The sequence below is a fragment of the Xenopus laevis genome, chromosome 5L, assembly GCF_017654675.1.
Source record: "Xenopus laevis strain J_2021 chromosome 5L, Xenopus_laevis_v10.1, whole genome shotgun sequence".
In the NCBI taxonomy this organism is placed as follows: domain Eukaryota; kingdom Metazoa; phylum Chordata; class Amphibia; order Anura; family Pipidae; genus Xenopus; species Xenopus laevis.
The window spans coordinates 46570004-46588333 of record NC_054379.1 but is presented as its reverse complement, the minus strand read 5'-3'; the positions used below and the strand labels follow the sequence as shown (position 1 = coordinate 46588333).

General features: G+C 37.4%; 1 protein-coding gene across 7 annotated transcripts in view; it reads right to left on the bottom strand.

Annotated features, from left to right (window-relative positions):
* Window positions 1-18330, bottom strand: part of birc6.L (baculoviral IAP repeat containing 6 L homeolog) — a 161676-nt gene that overhangs the window by 65087 nt on the left and 78259 nt on the right. For 6 of the 7 annotated variants that reach the window (XM_018263007.2, XM_018263010.2, XM_018263012.2 and 3 more), the window contains 17 exons: window positions 16665-16807; window positions 15518-15671; window positions 14347-14463; window positions 14089-14243; window positions 13848-13974; window positions 13487-13597; window positions 11799-11932; window positions 11441-11568; window positions 9446-10008; window positions 8494-8669; window positions 6841-6937; window positions 6477-6671; window positions 4688-4888; window positions 3054-3333; window positions 2279-2535; window positions 1709-1817; window positions 750-971 (listed from right to left, as the gene is read on the bottom strand). In XM_018263007.2, coding sequence (XP_018118496.1) covers window positions 750-971; window positions 1709-1817; window positions 2279-2535; window positions 3054-3333; window positions 4688-4888; window positions 6477-6671; window positions 6841-6937; window positions 8494-8669; window positions 9446-10008; window positions 11441-11568; window positions 11799-11932; window positions 13487-13597; window positions 13848-13974; window positions 14089-14243; window positions 14347-14463; window positions 15518-15671; window positions 16665-16807 — 3169 coding nt within the window. The remainder of the gene's footprint in view (window positions 1-749; window positions 972-1708; window positions 1818-2278; window positions 2536-3053; window positions 3334-4687; window positions 4889-6476; window positions 6672-6840; window positions 6938-8493; window positions 8670-9445; window positions 10009-11440; window positions 11569-11798; window positions 11933-13486; window positions 13598-13847; window positions 13975-14088; window positions 14244-14346; window positions 14464-15517; window positions 15672-16664; window positions 16808-18330) is intronic. The other variant, XM_018263009.2, reaches the window with a different exon arrangement.

Sequence of the window (18330 nt, the reverse complement as noted above, 5' to 3'; positions counted from 1 at the left end):
AACTATGTCATCACATACCATATGGGGTGGATACATACTGTAACTACACAGCTCACTTACAAACACAGTTCAGTGTCCCAATTAATGAAGCATATTGCCATGTTTGTCTAATATGTAGCATTTCTTCACAGAGTGACCACAAAATACCTGCAACTTGCACACAATGTATCAAAACAGTTATAAATTAGTGTGCAAATTGTACAATGCACACAATGTAACACCTCCTTTAGGCATGTGTTAAATCTAGGGTTCCAAAGGATCTGTTTGCCCTGTATTTTGAGCAGAATTCATCAAACGCAGAATATAAGCGCACACAACCTTGTTATTTGCACCTCTTATTTATGTCTGTAAAATCAACTTGATGTCCATATGAACATATATAAATCTAGCCCACATCAGCGGCGGCACTTTCATGCAATCTCTCGCTGTTTAATTTCAACTATAATAAAAATAGTTTTTGCACATACCGAGATTATGTGCTATTTAGAATCAACCAATAAGAAACCCAAGAGACAGTGAGAGATTTATCAACATATTCAACTATAGGCAATATTAAATGAGATCTATTCTATTATATATAGAATGTTGTTTTTACAACGCTATTTATTTTAAACCTTTTCTATAATAAGATACACACTTCTATAACCACACTACTAACTGTTCATAGCTCATTTTAATGCATTTGCTGCACAGCACTAACTTGATGAATAATTAAAAATACAGATTTACAGCAATTTGTAATGACTTACTCAAATAAATCTCTGTTGAGCAAACCTGGTAAATCATATTCAACAGGAAGTTCATAGCTGTGCCACAGAATGGCAGCTACACAGTGCAAATGGGATGGGGATGGCATCAAAAGGCCAAATTCCCTGGTGGAGCTGTTTGGAGATATGTAGTTGCTCCAACCACTTCTTTTTAGTGAGGCAACTTGGGCAGAATCACTAACCCATTTCAGCAAAGCCTGAATTCTGTTGGAAACAAAGTATGTAACATAAGAATATACCTAAACATACTCAGGAAATAAGCCGTATAGTTAATGTAACACAACCAAGACAAAATGTAGAATGAGTATATAAACAATTTTAAAGATTCGTTGTATAAAAAACTATTTTTAGATTTTGGTAACAAAATATCAACTGGAACAAAGAGTTTGTAAACCTTTTGTAATTAAGTAATAATGAGAAATAGTCTAAACAGTGGAGTTTACTTAATGAATATTTACAATACAGGGTTTCTTGTAAATATGCCAGCAGCCCCCTTTTCAAAAATGTTATACTGTAACTTATGCTTGATGCGTGGGGTTGTCCACGAAATGTTGCATGCCACACTAAATAAATTTAAAGCAAGGGTTTCACCCTGCCAGCATTACCTGTGTGCCAGTGAACTTCTTTGTCCTATACTGCAACACAAAACATCTATTTCTGCTTTTTTAATTTGGGCAAAACTTCAAAACAGTTTTTTTTTTGTCTGTTAAGCTGCCAATGTAATAATGGCCATGGCCAACTGTTAATTCATGAGAAAATGCCACGATGTGCAAGAGATTTTATATTTATTTATAGATCCACTGTTCATTCTGACATTATTTCATTCTGTAGTATTTTTTTAGTGGTCCCCTTAAAGTTGAAATCTCACAAGCAATTCCTCTGGCTTCCCAAATTCCTCACATCTTCTTAAAATATGACTCAACAAAAACATAATACATTACCGATCTTTTGTTCCAGGGTCTTGAGTAGTTCCAAGTTGGTAGAGAATATCTATTGTTGAGTCTGATGAAAGACCATTGAGTCTTCCAAAGAGAAGTGGGCTATTCAGATCTGAAAATACAACCACAGATATAATCAGAGTGACAATCACGGGAACTCTTTAACAACACTCTGGGACACAATAGGCAAAGTTGCACTACCCATGCAACTACCCCTGTATTAATCCATTGCAACTCATGAAAGTTTCCTTTCATTGATGTTAATGCAACTGCAAGAAAGTTCATCAATAATAAGTTGCTATGTGTTACTGCCCAGGTTCAGATTTGTTGTCTTACCGAAGAAAACAATGTGGTGAGGCTCATTTATCAACACTGGGCAAATTTGCCCATGGGCAGTTACCTATAGCAACCAATCAGTGATTAGCTTTTTAAAGCCAGCTGCAAGTAGAACAATGAATGCAGCAATTTGATTGGTTGCCATGGGTTACTGCCCATGGGCAAATTTGCCCAGTGTTGATAAATGACCCCCACTGTCTTTTAATGCCAATTATTAGACATAGGAAGATAGGTTACCTGCAGGATCACTTCCTGAAGCAGCACAGTTACGAAGCAGTATATCAATTAGTCTAAGTCCTATTCTTGTTGACTGGAGACCGATCTTGACCAGCACAGCTTCAATGTTTGGCGAGTGCATACCACAATATGGAGACATCAATAAGGCAGCACAAGTCTGCAGAAGGTTAGCTGTAGGGGCTGCTGCACTGGCCATCATAGCTTCCAGTTCACTAATATGAGTGAGGCAGTGATGCAAAAGTCGTAACCAGCCAATGCTAAAATAGAATTAGAGAAAAAAAGTAAAACAGGAGTAAACTATAAGGTGGTCAGATCTAGACATTAATTTCAAATATAAAGCAACCTTTGCGTTGACACCAGAATTAATAGATTTACTAATATACAAATTTACAATTGGCAATACTTCCATCTTAAGATGTCATTGTTAAAATTCCACTTGGAAGAGAATATCAAGCCCTATCAAGATAGAAGAAATTAAAATTTTCCATACAAATTAATTTATAAGCTCAAATGAAATATTTTAATTTTGACAACGGAAGCTATTTATACAGTGCCTTTCATATTCATGCCCCTGACTGTAATTACGTTGAGTTGTAAAATTTTTTACTTTTAATAAGGGCAAAGGTGCTGAGAAAGCCATTTACCTTAAATAAACTCCCATACGTTTGGTCAGGCTAGAGAAAATAGCTAACTAGTAAAACCCAGTTATAGAGCAGAAGATAAATTGCTACTAAGTTTCAAACCAAATAGCACCATTTTACTGAAATAGTATTACCTTGTCTTGGAAACCTGATCCTCAGAAGGAAGAAAGGGATTGTTTACAGTTGCTGAAGATGTGTTTCCAAATGCAGTTAAACCTAATAATTTAATCTGGGAAAGACCAAGGGTACTAGCATCTCGGGGACGGTGTAACCTCAAACAAACAGCTGATGCCACTTCTGCTTTAACCAGCTGGATTTTTATGTAAGTTAGTCCACTGGTAATGACTGGTGTTGATAAAGGCAGCATGTTCACTCCATCCGCACTAATCTCCACTGAGACAGATGAAGGGCATGCTAAAAGAGAGTTGGTTAACATTAGTAAACGTTTCAGAAGAGAGACCAAAATGTGTTCAGGTTTCCCTTAGCTCATAAGGTTACAGCAAAGTAGAAACATCATGTTAACAGTCACCCAGTTATAGTTCCAGAAATATAAAGAGGAACATACAAGCATCCATTCCCAAATATCACCCTAACTTATTCAACTTATGCTGCGACAATTGCAGAATATTTAGACACAGCCATGCTATATTTGATACAAAGATTCTAAAACAGGTACTTTGCTTTATCTGTTAACGAACAAAAAGCCCCCCAAATACACAAAAGCTGTGTGCAGAAATGGAGCACTGGAGATTATAAGTATATGTTGTATTCTGAATATATCTGCACTAAATGTGCATTGAAGAAAGTCAAATACCTTACTTTAAGAAAATATAATTTAATCTTAATTCCCTAAATTGTACAATAAATGGACACACCTAGTTAATGACTAGTTAACACTAAACTATGACACTGGCCCTATTGGTGGTCATATACGATCCATTAAAAGCTGATGGTTCAACCCAAGTAGGCAGCTGCCTTGATTATGTATAGTGCTCATGGGTAGGTCGGACACCTGTTTTTAAATGGTTTTCTGATGTTTTCCCAGATATGTTATAGCCTGATATAAGTAGACTATTTTATATATTTCCATTGACTCTCTATTAGATTTGTATTACTGGCACAATACATTCTGCACATATAATAGACTCTTGTAACAGAATATTTTATATACATTGAAACATCAACTTTAAGTACCCTGATTTTAAATTTTCCTGCATTTTACATTTTTTTTTTATTTGTTGCCCCACCAATTTATAATGAATTTCAATGGGTGCATTTCCCTGATTTTAAATGTTTTCCCGGATTTTACATAAAATGTCGTCCTGATGTTCCCAAAAACAGCTTTTTTTCCCTCTAGGAATGTTATTATTTGGGAAATAAAGAGGTGTAAAATACAGATGCATATTTTGCCATGGTACTGCCTGTAAATGGTCATTCCAATTAGTCTGCCCCTTATACAGTCACCAATCACTTATTGCTTTAGGTTGTATATGTGACTGACAGAGAGGCCTTGCACATGCTTCAGATAGCATAACATTAACGCTGCAATGTTTAACCCTTGTTATTAACACAGCAAATATTGTATCTCAAAGTAAAATAGACTCCTGAAGAAAAAGTTACTTTAACACATTTCCATGGTTTTACATCTTTCCGGATTTTACATCATTTTTTCCTTGTCCCTTGAAAAAAATGTGGGTTTCTACTGTATTGACACAATACTACATATTGATACTTTGCTCATTAACCTAAGCAAATGTATCAGGCTTACTTGCAAGTGATGCAAGATGAGGCTGAATATGTATCTCTTTTAACAGTACGGCTGCTGGGAGATGAATGGTGAGATCACACCAGGCTTCCTCAGGTAGAAATATATATGACCAAGCAGCAGATCGAGCTCTTCTGTGTGGTGGGGTTGCCTGCAGCAAAACTTCAGCAGGTTGTGCAGTGGGGCTGCTTGATGTGATTGTACCTATATTGAAGAAAAACAGAGAATTGAACCAAGAATGTTTAATTGCAATAAGAATATTGTCACTAAAGCAATTATAAAATGAAAATATAATTTACTGGAGGTAAACTGCCTTGTGTTTTACATATATTTCACCTAGGCTGCATTTCTTATATAACACTTTTACTGAATAAAGCTTTACATCCAGGCATAGTTGCACGGGGAAGCCAGATAGGTTTATTTGAACGGACACTTTGTGAGTACATTTTTACTTGATATTTAAAAAAGCACCTTTATTAGCACACACTATGCATCTGCGTTCAGATATTTACTTAAAAACTAACTTCAGATTGGTTGCTAGTGACAACTAAACTTGCAATACAGAATATACATTCACCTATGGTCTTTTAAATCCTAATTAACCTGATACTGCTGCTCACTCTTAGGGTGGTGGCACACGTGAAGATTCGGGGACATTAGTCACCCAACATTTAAAGTTAACTTTTTTCAATTGGTCTTGGTTATTTATTTTGTATACTTTTTAAATGATTTGCCTTCTTCTGACTCTTTCAAATGGCAGCTTTCAAAGAGGGTTCACTGACCCCATCTAAAAAAAACAAATGCTCTATAAGGCTACAAAATGTATTGTTATTGCTACTTTGTTTTACTCCTCTTTCTACTCAGGCCTCTCCTATTCATATTCCAGTCATTCCAGCTATTCAAATCAATGCATGGTTGCTAGGGGAATTTGGACCATAGCAGCCAGATTGCTGAAACTAGAAAGCTGCTGAATAAAAGGTAAAACACAAATAATAGAAAATGAAAGACAATTTCAAATTGTTTAGAATATCACGCTTTTCTTAGCATCATACTAAAAGTTAACTCAGAGGTGAACAACCCCATTAAATGGGGGTCACTGACCCTGAAAGTCAAAAAACAATTGTTCTGCAAGGCAATAATTCTATTGTTACTTTTTATTTTCTTATTCAGTCCCTTACCAATTCATATTTCAGTGTCTTATTGTAACGCGGCCTGCTTGCTAGGGTAAATAAGACTCTAGCAACTAGATAGCCACTGAAACTGTTGAGCTGCTGAATACATACTGTATTTTAATCCTATTTGTTGGAGTGTATTCTGGGTATAGTGGTTGGATTATAAAGAAGTTTTAGTTGGTAGCTTTATTAAAAATTAGGGAGACACTTCTTCGTTTCGGGGGGGGGGGGTGTTCCCCTCCCTTCGCCAGGATTCATCAGGTCATCCTGACGAAGGGAGGGGAACCCCCCCCCCCGAAACGTTGATGCACTGGTGGTCATAATAAAAGGGGTAAGATCGCCACCGGCAATACATATGGTATTTGTGTGACTCTCTTTAAAGATTTTATCTGCATTATATTGACGCATGCCGACCGTCTAGGGAGCTCTGTACCACCTAAGCAGGACATCAGAGGAAAGGTGAGAGGTGCGGTTCATAACACAAAACTAAGAAGCACCTCAAATATACATACAGGCAAGGAAAGTCATCTAAAATATGTGTCTCTAAAAAATAAACAGATGTAAAGTGGAATTCATTAACAAAAAGCAATTATAATCTATATATATGACTCAGTACAAACCTAAAGGAGCAAAGTTGTGGATGCCCTCTGCATTATCTGGCTCTGAAGCGAGCACTCTTGCCTTCAAACTACTATCAGTGGTCTTGCTTGGTCCAGAATCAAGGAACTTCATTATGGTTGATACCATACTCCTGGCTGTGTTAACAATGGCTCTTGTGCTGGTAACCATGTTGTTACAAATAAGCTGCACACCACCTAAAACAATTTAAAAAATACATTTGAATTTTTTTTTTTCTTAGAAAAGTTATTTCTTGAAAAGCTAAACCATGATGATAATGCATGTTTGACAATACAATATAGGGGCATAGGTCAAAGGGGCAAGGATTTGGTGGTATGCATTTCAGATTACTAGATAACCGCTTACCCATATCATGGAATGCTTTTAAAGCCTCACTTGTGTCTAAAACTCTTAGAATAAACCATAGAAGGGGCTCTGACAGCTGACAAGTAGAAAGTGAACCCTAAGAAATTGAAGAAAACAAATCAAGAAATAAGACAATTAAATCATATGTATCTACAAGTCCCCATAAACACGTCTTTTCTTCTTTGGCACATACATATATGCCCCAATAAAGAAATTTACTACAGCATTACAAACTGAACCACGGCTATGTTAATGCTCCCCTTAAAGAGTTTTAATACTTAAGATGGCCATAGACGTAACAATTATAATCTTTCTTGGAAAAGATCTTTCCAAGAAAGATTGTTCATTTCAATACACATGTGTAGCATTGAATCGTCAGATATACAGGTAGAAACAATAGAATTCTACCTGTATCTGACAATTCAGCACAAACAATGGCCGATGTTTGGGTGCCTTAAAAGGCACCCGATCAAAATTTTTCATCCAGCCCGATCAACGAGCCCACCTATATCCAAGTCTTCTGCAGATATTGATTGGCTCTTTTCCCACCATACACGCACCGAATATCATAAGGAAATTATTTTCGTACCATATTATCTGTGTCTCTACCTTTACGGTTATTCCCAACAAATGTCACTCTTAAACTGTCACCCAGACATAAATAAATGTATAATAAAAGTCCTTTTCAATTTATACATGGATTCCAAATTTTATTTTTATTAAAAGCATGCATAGCTGTTGTAAACTCATTTAAAAATCACAGCTGTCAATCGAATATTGCTTGTCCCTCCTCTATGCCTGGGCATAGAGGCGGGGTAGGCAGTTACTTTCACTTTTCATTCAGCACTTCCTAGATGTCACTGCTCTCCCTACATTCCCCACCATTCAATTGTGTAGCCAGTGCATGGAGATTGCCATCGGGTCCCCCATTCTGGTGCACAAACAAGATTCTGATATGATGCAAGGCTTGCCTTAATAACAGTGTCAACAAAATGGCTCCTGCCTACTTGTTATAATTAGGACATCCCAGGCTGAAGGAAACAAAATTTAAATATTGTATACGGTATAATTAAAGTTAATTTTGCTTGACTAACATATTAAAATAGGATTTGTAATATTTTTTTGGGTGACGGGTCCCCTTTAATGCGGACCTCCACTAGGTGGTATTGTGTACGTATCGGCACGGACGGATAAATAAAAAGACTCTTATAATTTAAAACAAAACCATTTCTATTCACCATATTAGAAGTCACCATGTAGATTCATGACCAGTTCAATGATCATACATCTAAATATCCATACAATCCAACATAAGTACAATTATATAATGTAGCCTACAATGATTTATATCTAGATCTTTAATCTAAATGAAGTAAGAATTTTAAAAAATGTAATACACAAAAATAAAGAAAAAAAATTAAATATTCAGTTTTAGTAGACTTGTCCCCCCCTAACTTAAACACAATACATGTCACATATAAAGAACTAATAGATACATCATCTCATCAAATTATTAGAGCATCTTAAATGGGACAGAGTGAATTTCCGCCTGAACAACAAATAATGCATGACTTACATTCCATGTTCAGGTCTAGATCTATGCAAATGAAATGCCTTAATCCAAACTGTTTTAAGAATATTTTTTTTTCTTACTTGTCTACCCATATATCCACAAGCCATGTATGTGAGAATTGGCTGCAACATCACTTGTACTGTGCTGGCTTTTTTACTGAGAGTAGTTAAAATAGTAAACAATCCATCACCAACAGATATAGCATCAAGGCCTCCATGGAAATTTTCATGCTTTGTTAAATGCAAGCCACTAGCTCCTGAAAAGAAAGAAGGACACTTTAAAGAAAAGTCATTTAGACGTCTATTGTGTTCACTACACAGTTTTGCTGTAATGCATGATACATAAACCTAATGCTGTTTGTAGCTGCTTCAACATTCAACTAGTAAATGAGCCTTGAGGAATTTGTTTCACTTATATGCAGGTGAAACAAGGCAGCAACTACAGGTAGGAACTGATGTGAATGATGATTCTCCATTTAAATTAGTCCCTGCCCAAGGGCAGTTTACAATACAAGGTTTCTATCGCATTCAACCACACTACAGTGAAACCTCAATTTTACATGCCCTGATTTTAAGTCTTCCCTCATTTTACATTGTTGTTGTGTGGTCCCACTTATATATTATGCATAATTCATTTTCCCTGATTTTACCATTTTTTCTGGTCCCCTGAAATACGTAAGATACGGGTTCTACTGTATTCTTAATTTAGACAGAAGTCAACTAACCTTCCTATATGTTTTTAGAGTGTGGAAGGAAACCGGAGTACCCGGATAAAACCCATGAATACATGAGGAGAACATGCAAGCTCCTTGCAGATAGTGCCCTGGCTGGGACAAAATTCAAAACCGCAGCACTACAAGGCAGAAGTGCAACCACTGCACCACATTTATCAGTTTAACTGGGAGAGAAAAAATTTGGCCCAGCTATTAAATAAACAGGCACTCCTCAATCAGGAATACGAAACAGAAGAAAAAATCTCAGATGGTTAATGCATTCTTTTTATTAATTAAAACAGATGATTATAGAGACTTACCTATAATCATGGCCATTGCACTGCTATTACATTGGCCTAGAGCTGAAAGAATCTGACTCATAATCTGCTGGTTGGCCAACACCAAATCTGCCACATATGCTGTGCAATTCTGTGTAGTAGATGCAGAGCTGTTACAGTCCTTTCCTCCATAGACTTTCTCTTCATCAGAAACACTATTGGTGGTGCTACTGACAACAGGCACACGAGCGCTAAATTCTTTGTTACTTGAGAGAGGTAGCTGAACCAAGATGTTAACTAATTTTAGCAAGTCGAACATTAATTGATCTCTTGTCATTTCGCCACAAACAGCTTTGGCATCACCAGGTCTAATGATATTTGCAAAAAGTCCCCCAAAACATGCTCGTGTACCAACTGAGCTATCTGATCCACTGCGTGATACAACTTTGTCTGAGCATGTGATATAATGATGGACCAAAAAAGTAACCGATTCAATGACTGCAGAAATAGTGCTGACTGAGACTACTTCAAAATTCTGTTCCAAGGTGAATTCCAGAAGCTTCACCTGCGCATCCAGGGGCCCTTGGCCAGTGTGTAAAGCACCCCTAATAAAGGATGGAAAAAAAAACACTTAATCCCAATTAATTTACCACTTTCTATGCAAGTGTAAATATTACCATAACATTCCATAATCCCATTCTTTTGTATATGATCTTCCCATTCTTTTATATATGATCTTACCAATGTGTCGCTCAATTTACACAAATCTTGAGAAATTCTCAAGAAAATTTTATTATAAAAGGATTTAAAAATTCAAGCTAATTAGCAAAGATGCAGTGGTTGTTTTAACAGGAAAGTTCCTAAAAGGAACTTTAAAAAAGGGTTACTTTTTGTACCCACAGCTTTCTGGATGCATGGGTCATTGAACTTAAACAGAAAGCAGTATGAAATTCAGTTTGTGAAACTGCAAATAATGTGAAAGTGTTAAAACATAAATTACAAAAATTAGATGAACATGAGCAAACTCTCAAAGGAGAAATAAAATGCAATATGCCGTCATATAATGGAGTCTTTCTCTTTTCATTCTCTTCCCCTTTAGCAGCACTAATTAGAGACTATTAAAACCCCATCTCTTCAGTTCACAGTCTGCATATGAATTTGCTTAGAGAATAAAAAATAGTTCACAAGTATATCTGTAAAGGTATGGAATTATTATCTGTAAAACCATTATTAAAAATGCTCAGTAATTTAAAACCAGCAAAGTAAATTGAAAACCATACCAATAACTCAAACCACTATATGCAGTTTATGTAAATAGCAAATGCCTTTTTATGGACACCTTTTTCAGCCATTTACTATAATTTCACTCTAATTTCACTCTCAGAATTACCCGCAGTCCGGCGCTGACAAAAGGTATCCAGAGTCGCTGCTGTATTGATTTGACGGCTTTTATTAACCAACACTTTGTGACATTTAACAGTGGGTGAGATTAATAGAACTAACGCGTTTCGTGCCTTCCAAACTGGCACTTCTTCAGATACTCAGGTACTCTGAAGAAGTGCCAGTTTGGAAGCCACGAAACAAGTTAGTTCTATTAATCTCACCCACTGTAAATGTCATAAAGTGTTGGTTAATAAAAGCTGTCAAATCAATACAGCAGCGACTCTGGATACCTTTAGCCTTTCAGAAGTGCCCTAAACATTGGATATGTTCCATCTGTATTTGCCTGCATAGATCAAACTCGCTTGTGTACAGTTAGTAACTAATGTTATTTAGCAAACACTGTGCCAGTGCTTATCTGCATTAGTTGCATTTTATAATCATGTTAATTTGATTGGCAGAAAAGACACCTAATAATATAGGGCCTGGTTGAAATGGTGATCTGACTAATGACCAATTTCACTGGTCTGTTTAACTAAGCAAGTCTAATGTTGTGCTGCTATACATGACGTCTGTAGGCTAAACTGAATCAAACAGGTGTTTTAACAATAACAAAATGCACCTTGAGGGGTCAAACAGCAGCTGGCAAGGACATACCTCTCAGTGGAAAGTATATGTATAAGCTTTAGCAAAAATTCACTAAACATCTGCGGGCTGGTAGAGGAGAGATGAACTTGCAATCGTGTCAAAAACTCTTGCATTGCCTGAGTAGCTGTAGGCCCGACCTGGAACCAAAAATATTGTTAAAATACTTACTTAATGCAATATATTCCCTTCTTTGAGAAGTTACATTGGTATTCCTATCTAGCTGTATGATTTTACAAGACAATGTAAAGCTACAATTTGATTCTATATTTATTTTTTTACTTTCCTTTTCAGGCCCTCTACTACTCAACTGCCATTCTTATTCCCTGGTTGGAAGAATAATGAAATCCTAGCAAACAGATGTACTAACCTGGGGACTGTGCTGGTTGGTCCCATGAGGATTTGTACCTGAGAGGAATTTCACAAGTACATGAAGAAGATTTGGATCAGACACCAGTAGCTGGGCAGTATTTTCCTGAGGTCCAATAGTGCTACTGGATCCAGCTTTATAAAAAGAAATACAAGGGAAATACATTATGACAGCAATAATAAACAATTAAAAAGCATACATATTCACAGTATACTATAGTATACATTCACACTAATTCAACTTTACATTTGTGGAAGAGATAAGTATTTTCAATTTTATTGTGTGAAGGTCTGTGAAAAGCGCACCACACTAAGAGGCAAATTCACTAACCTGCGGAAATTCGCCAGCAACGGCTTCACTCACATAGCCATACTTTGCCAGGCGAAAATTCACCCGGCCAACGCTAATTCACTAAAATGCGAAGTTGCGTCCAGGGCGCCGAACGATGGTGAAGTTGCGCTAGCATTGGATAATTTGCATACGGCGGGAAGTTAAATTTCAATGGACGTATATGATGCAGCAAATACATTACACTACACAAGCCCAGGGAACCTTAATAAAATTAAATAAAGTTGTTATAATGCCCTACACATGTGCCCAGTGTTTAGTTTATGTGCCATATGTAAGGAAATGTAGGGGGGAAGCCGCATACCCTAAAAAAAATTATTTGCGATCTTCTGCAGCCTATCACCCTGAAAAATTGAAAAGCCAAATTGGGAGCACTTCGCCTGGTCTAAAGTGGCGAAGGCAAGTCTGGCGCAAGAGGTAATGTTCATTAAAATCCACATCTTCGTGAATTTGCGCAGTTACGTCCATTCGCCAGATTGAAAATTCGCCTGGTGTTGGAGTACGAAGTAGCGCTAGAGTCTATCTCAGGGCTGTAACTAAATAGAGTATGTTTCCTGTACACATATAGAGGAATTATTTATATGTAACATTTTTGACATATTTGAAACATTCAAAAGATTCAAACATGCGGGCAATGCAATGACTGCCTCCTGCACTACTGTTTCAATCATAGTTGTATGAATATCTAGGGCAAAAAATAAGTGTTCTGCATATTTACTGATGTTCCACCGCTCACAAGTCTCAGCTAAACTCGCTCATATCATTTCTGAGCACAGCAACATCAGAACAGTTCTCCGTTTTCCCTATGAACATATTACCCTGATTCTAGTCACCTGAACTGAAGAGCAGGTGGTGCTATAGTTCCAAAATACAATAAGTAAGCAGTATATAAAACAGTTGCAGAATGAAATACAAACTGTAAAAATTGAATGGCTTACACATTGTTATACTAGATGATCCAGTGTTGCCCACAATCACATCACAGTGTGTAAACTAAATTTAATCAAGGTTTTATCATCTACCCAACAGAATAGGCTAAATGGGGTGTTTAGCAGGATATTTTTTTTATTATTTAAGGTTTTTGAGTTATTTAGCTTTTTATTCAGCAGCTCTTCAATTTGCATTTTAAGCAATCTGGTAGCTAGCGTCCAAATTACCCTAGGCAACCAGCTGAGCGCAGAATGACAGGGACCTGTCGCCCCCCCCCCCAGCTTTGCGCCCTAGGCACGTGCCTACTCTGCCTGCCCCAGTTACGGCCCTGGAACCACCCCTTTAAGATATGTTTTTATAAGGAAACTAATATTACTATTAGTACACACATTTGAATATCAGTCACTTACAGTTAAGTTGCATGTTCGTCATTAGTGTAAGGCTATGAAGCACAAGGCACCATGTCCGGAGCAAGGTGTTAGGATGCCAGGAAAGTACAGATAAGAAGCTTGTAATGGAGGCTAAAATTAAAAAAATAAAAATAATCTGAAGATAAGATTTGTTAAACTGTGCTTGGCAGGTTTATGGCAGTTTTAACAGAAATTCCCTTTAAATGAAAATGTCCCGAGCGCCCAATCATACTGCATGATTCTGATTCTTCAAAATCTTAAGGATTTGGACCCACCAATACATAAATTAGGATGGGTGCAAATCACTTCATGATCTATGTCAAATCACTGCTCAACTAAAATATAGATAAAACAGCTTTACCTTGGTTTAGAGGGATGACTGGCACTCTATTAGCATTGTACAGGAACAGATCAGCCCCATTCTCCTTGCCACCAGATGAGTTAGAATTTAGGCTCAATGTGAGCCATAATTGCAGAAGAGACTCAAGCTAAAATAAAATGGGAAAAAATAATAAAATAACTAACATGATGCCAACCGGATACCTGAAGTGCATTGAAAAGTTAAGGTAGACTTCATGCATAAAGAGTGAAGGTATCTGTACCTGGACATGATGTACTTGCAGCATGGAAAAGAGCTTATTGAAGCAGGCACTCAACATGGGTAAAGAAGACGACTGAACAAGTAGCATATTGCCCTGATTTGGTACATGCATGCCCCGTAGTAAAGAGTCATCAGTCCCACTGGTAGGTTGAGATACTAAGGTAGAATTTTTTTTAAAAAAAAATATTGATTTATCACATATAATTTTATCAATACAGTACAAACAAATGATTGAGAGAGTGGACTGCTGTATACATACACACTGGAGATGAATTAGTTAGTGCTTGCAGAATAGAATCAGCCTCAAGTGTGGACATCATCTTTAACATCAGTTCTGCTTGTTGTTCCAGACCAACTTCCAATCTGGCATCAAGAGCTAAAAATATATAAATATCAAAATTAACCAGAATTGACACAGAGTCTATATAACATATTAAAATGATTTGCTAGTTCGTATAAAAAAATAAAACAATGTACACCAGCATATTAATAGTAAATATTTATAAGGGTAGCACTACAAACAACTACATAATGCATAAGATGGTTAGTAATTATAACAGATCTAGGAGCTCTGATCACAAGATAATCAAATCTAAAATATTATGGAAAATAAGACAGCAAAACGGCAGTAGAATTATTATGAAACAGAAAAGTAAGTTGAACAAAGAAGATGATGGCATTAGGTTTATTTTGGTAGCCTTTTTTGGCAGTATATACCCCCACACTTTTTCAACATTAGTGCAATGAATGGGGCTTGTACTTAATTTTTGTGCAGAATAGTAAATATTTATAAGGGTAGCACTAAAAACAACTACATAATGCATAAGATGGTTAGTAATTATAACAGATCTAGGAGCTCTGATCACAAGATAATCAAATCTAAAATATTATGGAAAATAAGACAGCAAAACGGCTGTAGAATTATTATGAAACAGAAAAGTAAGTTGAACAAAGAAGATGATGGCATTAGGTTTATTTTGGTAGCCTTTTTTGGCAGTATATACCCCCACACTTTTTCAACATTAGTGCAATGAATGGGGCTTGTACTTAATTTTTGTGCAGATTGTTCTAAAAGAAATATCTATGGTTTTTTTTATATTTCTTGCCTTAAAGGGGCAAAAACTGTAAAGTTGCATTCTAATTCCTGTTTTTTCATGCACAGTCAAAGCAAATTAACATTTCACTGAAATGCCCTTCATATTAATAAACCCTGTCCTTCCAACAGATACAGCCTTTAGTCAGGCTTTGAGCATTTTTTATCTTTGCCAAGTAAAAATGATAGATATAAAAAAAATGTACCCAAAAGAAAAATTAAGTTATGGAAATAATTATGGCTAACAGTTATGGAATAGTACTAGCACAAAAATGATCACACACAAGATGAAGTTTGTAAGTACGTAGTATTTAAAAGAATATAAAATCGCACTTACCTTGAGACACTGACACGGTAACTGTCTGAGTGCCATTCTTCTCCACGGTCGCTGGCGGTTTTGCAACAGGTATTCCAACACCTCCAATATATGGGTTGTAATTGTAAGTGCCATAATCAGCGCCCCAGTAATCATACCATGTACTGCTTATAGGCTTTTAGAAAAGAAATTAAACAAGATTCATTAATACCAATACCGTGCAATACAGTAAAAAAAAATTAAATGGGATGTTGAACCTGTGGAACTCCAGCCAATCGACAATGTATGCTGTAAGCTTTAAACAAGGTTCAACAGGCAGGCCATGGGATGGGGGTGCAAGCTCTTACTGCATCCAAAAAAAAATATTAAAACAGATTTGCATAAAAGCGGCAAGTCTGCCTTGGAACTCGCTTTTAATGTGATGTAGAATGTGGCATTCTCAAAATTTGGATGAAAACTGAATTCTGTTACCTTCATTTAGACCAGTGATCCCCAACCAGTGGCCCGTGAGCAACGTGTTGCTCACCAACCCACTGGATATTGCTCCCAGGGGCCTCAAAGCAGGCGCTTATTTTGGAAATCATGGCCTGTAGGCAAGTTGTAGTTACATAAAATCCAGGTTTACAACCAAACAGACTCCTGCAGGCTGCCAGTCCACATAGGGGCTACCAATAACAAATCATAGCACTTATTTGGCATCCCCAGGGACTTTTTTCTTGCTTGTGACCCCTGATTTAGACTGTAAAGAGTACGATTGTGCATGCTATCCAGGAGGATCTATATCAATGACTGAACTTTTCTACTGACTAATCTGTATACAGATGAGGTACAGGGAGGAGCCTGATGCAGACAATATGGAGAGCAAGCAGCTTTTTAAATATATCCCACTGTTATCTTTTCTGTAACCAATTACTGATAAAACTACCTGCAAAGATACAATAAGTAGCTTCTGTGATTTACAGTAAAGTAATCTCAGCACTAAGCAACTGCCTTTTAGAAAATCTAACTTCTTATCTATTTGACTCATGGCACAGCCCTTGACTATTTCTCTCTAAATCGGTGTGTTTTGTACATTTTTTGTGCTCTCAGCAGGTCTGTATGACTGTTCTATGAATTAAAACCAAAATAAAGTAGAACATTAAAACCAATAAAGAGAAATAAAACTCACGTGCCATACCTTGAAGACTTTGGCTGCAAGGGGATCTTTTTCCAAATCAATATCTAAAGGATCAATATCAACTTCCATCAGGTCTTGAAGTAATTCAAGGTCAATGTCTTTATCTTTATCCAAAGATGATAGTGGAGGAGCACCTTTGGGTGATGAAAACAGCTTTAATACTTCCCAAGTCTACCACCTAAATACCTGGGCAACTTGGTTGTTTACTAGGCAATTTTAAGGCTGTAATTTCATTATTTGTTTTTTTCATTGTATTATGCATAGCACAGCAGCTGACATTGTCACTGCTGCAAGTTTATTTACATAAAGCAAACATATAATTTATACATTTTCTGGCCTTACTGACCCTTTACTCCAATGCAACACTTCACTGGCCAGAAAACAGGATTTTTGATACTTACCGTTAAATCTGTTTCTCTGTAGTCATAAGGGGGACACAGGGAACCATGGGGTTAAGCTCCATCCTCCAGGAGGCAGGACACTTGAAATTAATTAATTAATTAAGGGGCGTGCCCTTCAGGCTTTACCCCCTACACTGTACCTTCCTATTCAGTTTGTCCCAAAGCTGCGAACGTAATCACCGAAATACACAGGCAGAAAGTAAACAGTGAAACTGAACAAAACTAGACCAAATGTCAATAGCTCGACAAGGGTGGGAAGCCCTGTGTCCCCCTTATGACTACAGAGAAACAGATTTAACGGTAAGTATCAAAAATCCTGTTTTCTCTGTCGTCTTAGGGGGACACAGGGAACCATGGGGACTTAACAAAGCAGTCCCAAACAGCAGGGTGGGAGCGAGCTATAACTATGTACAAGAGTACTGCAAAATTATTTAATTACTGAATGCAACACCTGTCGCCCAAAGGCAGCCTCGGCTGAGGAAAAGGTGTCAACTTTGTAAAATTTAGAGAAAGTGTGAACAGAAGACCAGGTAGCCGCCTTACAGATCTGCTCCAAGGAAGCAGAGTTTCGCCACGCCCATGAGGCTCCCACTGCTCTGGTGGAGTGAGCCCGAAGTCCTTCAGGCGCCGATCTTCCCTTCGCAGAGTATGCTTGCTTGATTGATTCTCTGATCCACCTTGATATTGTCACTTTTGAGGCTGCCTGGCCCCGACGAGGGCCCGATGGTATAACAAACAGGGCCTGCGACTTTCGTAAAGATTTAGATCTGTCCACATACCATCGTAATGCTCTGACCACGTCCAAATTATGAAGTCTGCGTTCCTTCTCATTCTTGGGTTCCGGACATAAGAGAAGGAACCACAATTTCTTGATTCATATGAAAGTCTGAAACTACTTTGGGTAGAATGGTTGGAAGCGTACGAAGAACGGCTTTATCTTTATGGAATATGAGATAAGGAGGAGCACACGATAAGGCACTAAGTTCAGAAACCCGTCTGGTCGATGATATCGCCACGAGGAACACTACCTTATAGGTGACCCATGTATCGGAAATAGAAGACAATGGTTCGAATGGTGGGTCCAGCAGAGCTTCCAACACTACATTGAGATCCCAGCCAGCCACCGGAGTACGGAATGGCGGCACGATATGGGCCACTCCCTGCAGAAACGTGCATATCAAGTCTTCATTCGCCAAGCGAGATTGAAACAGGATTGACAAGGCTGACACCTGGACCTTGAGCGAGCTGAGCTTAAG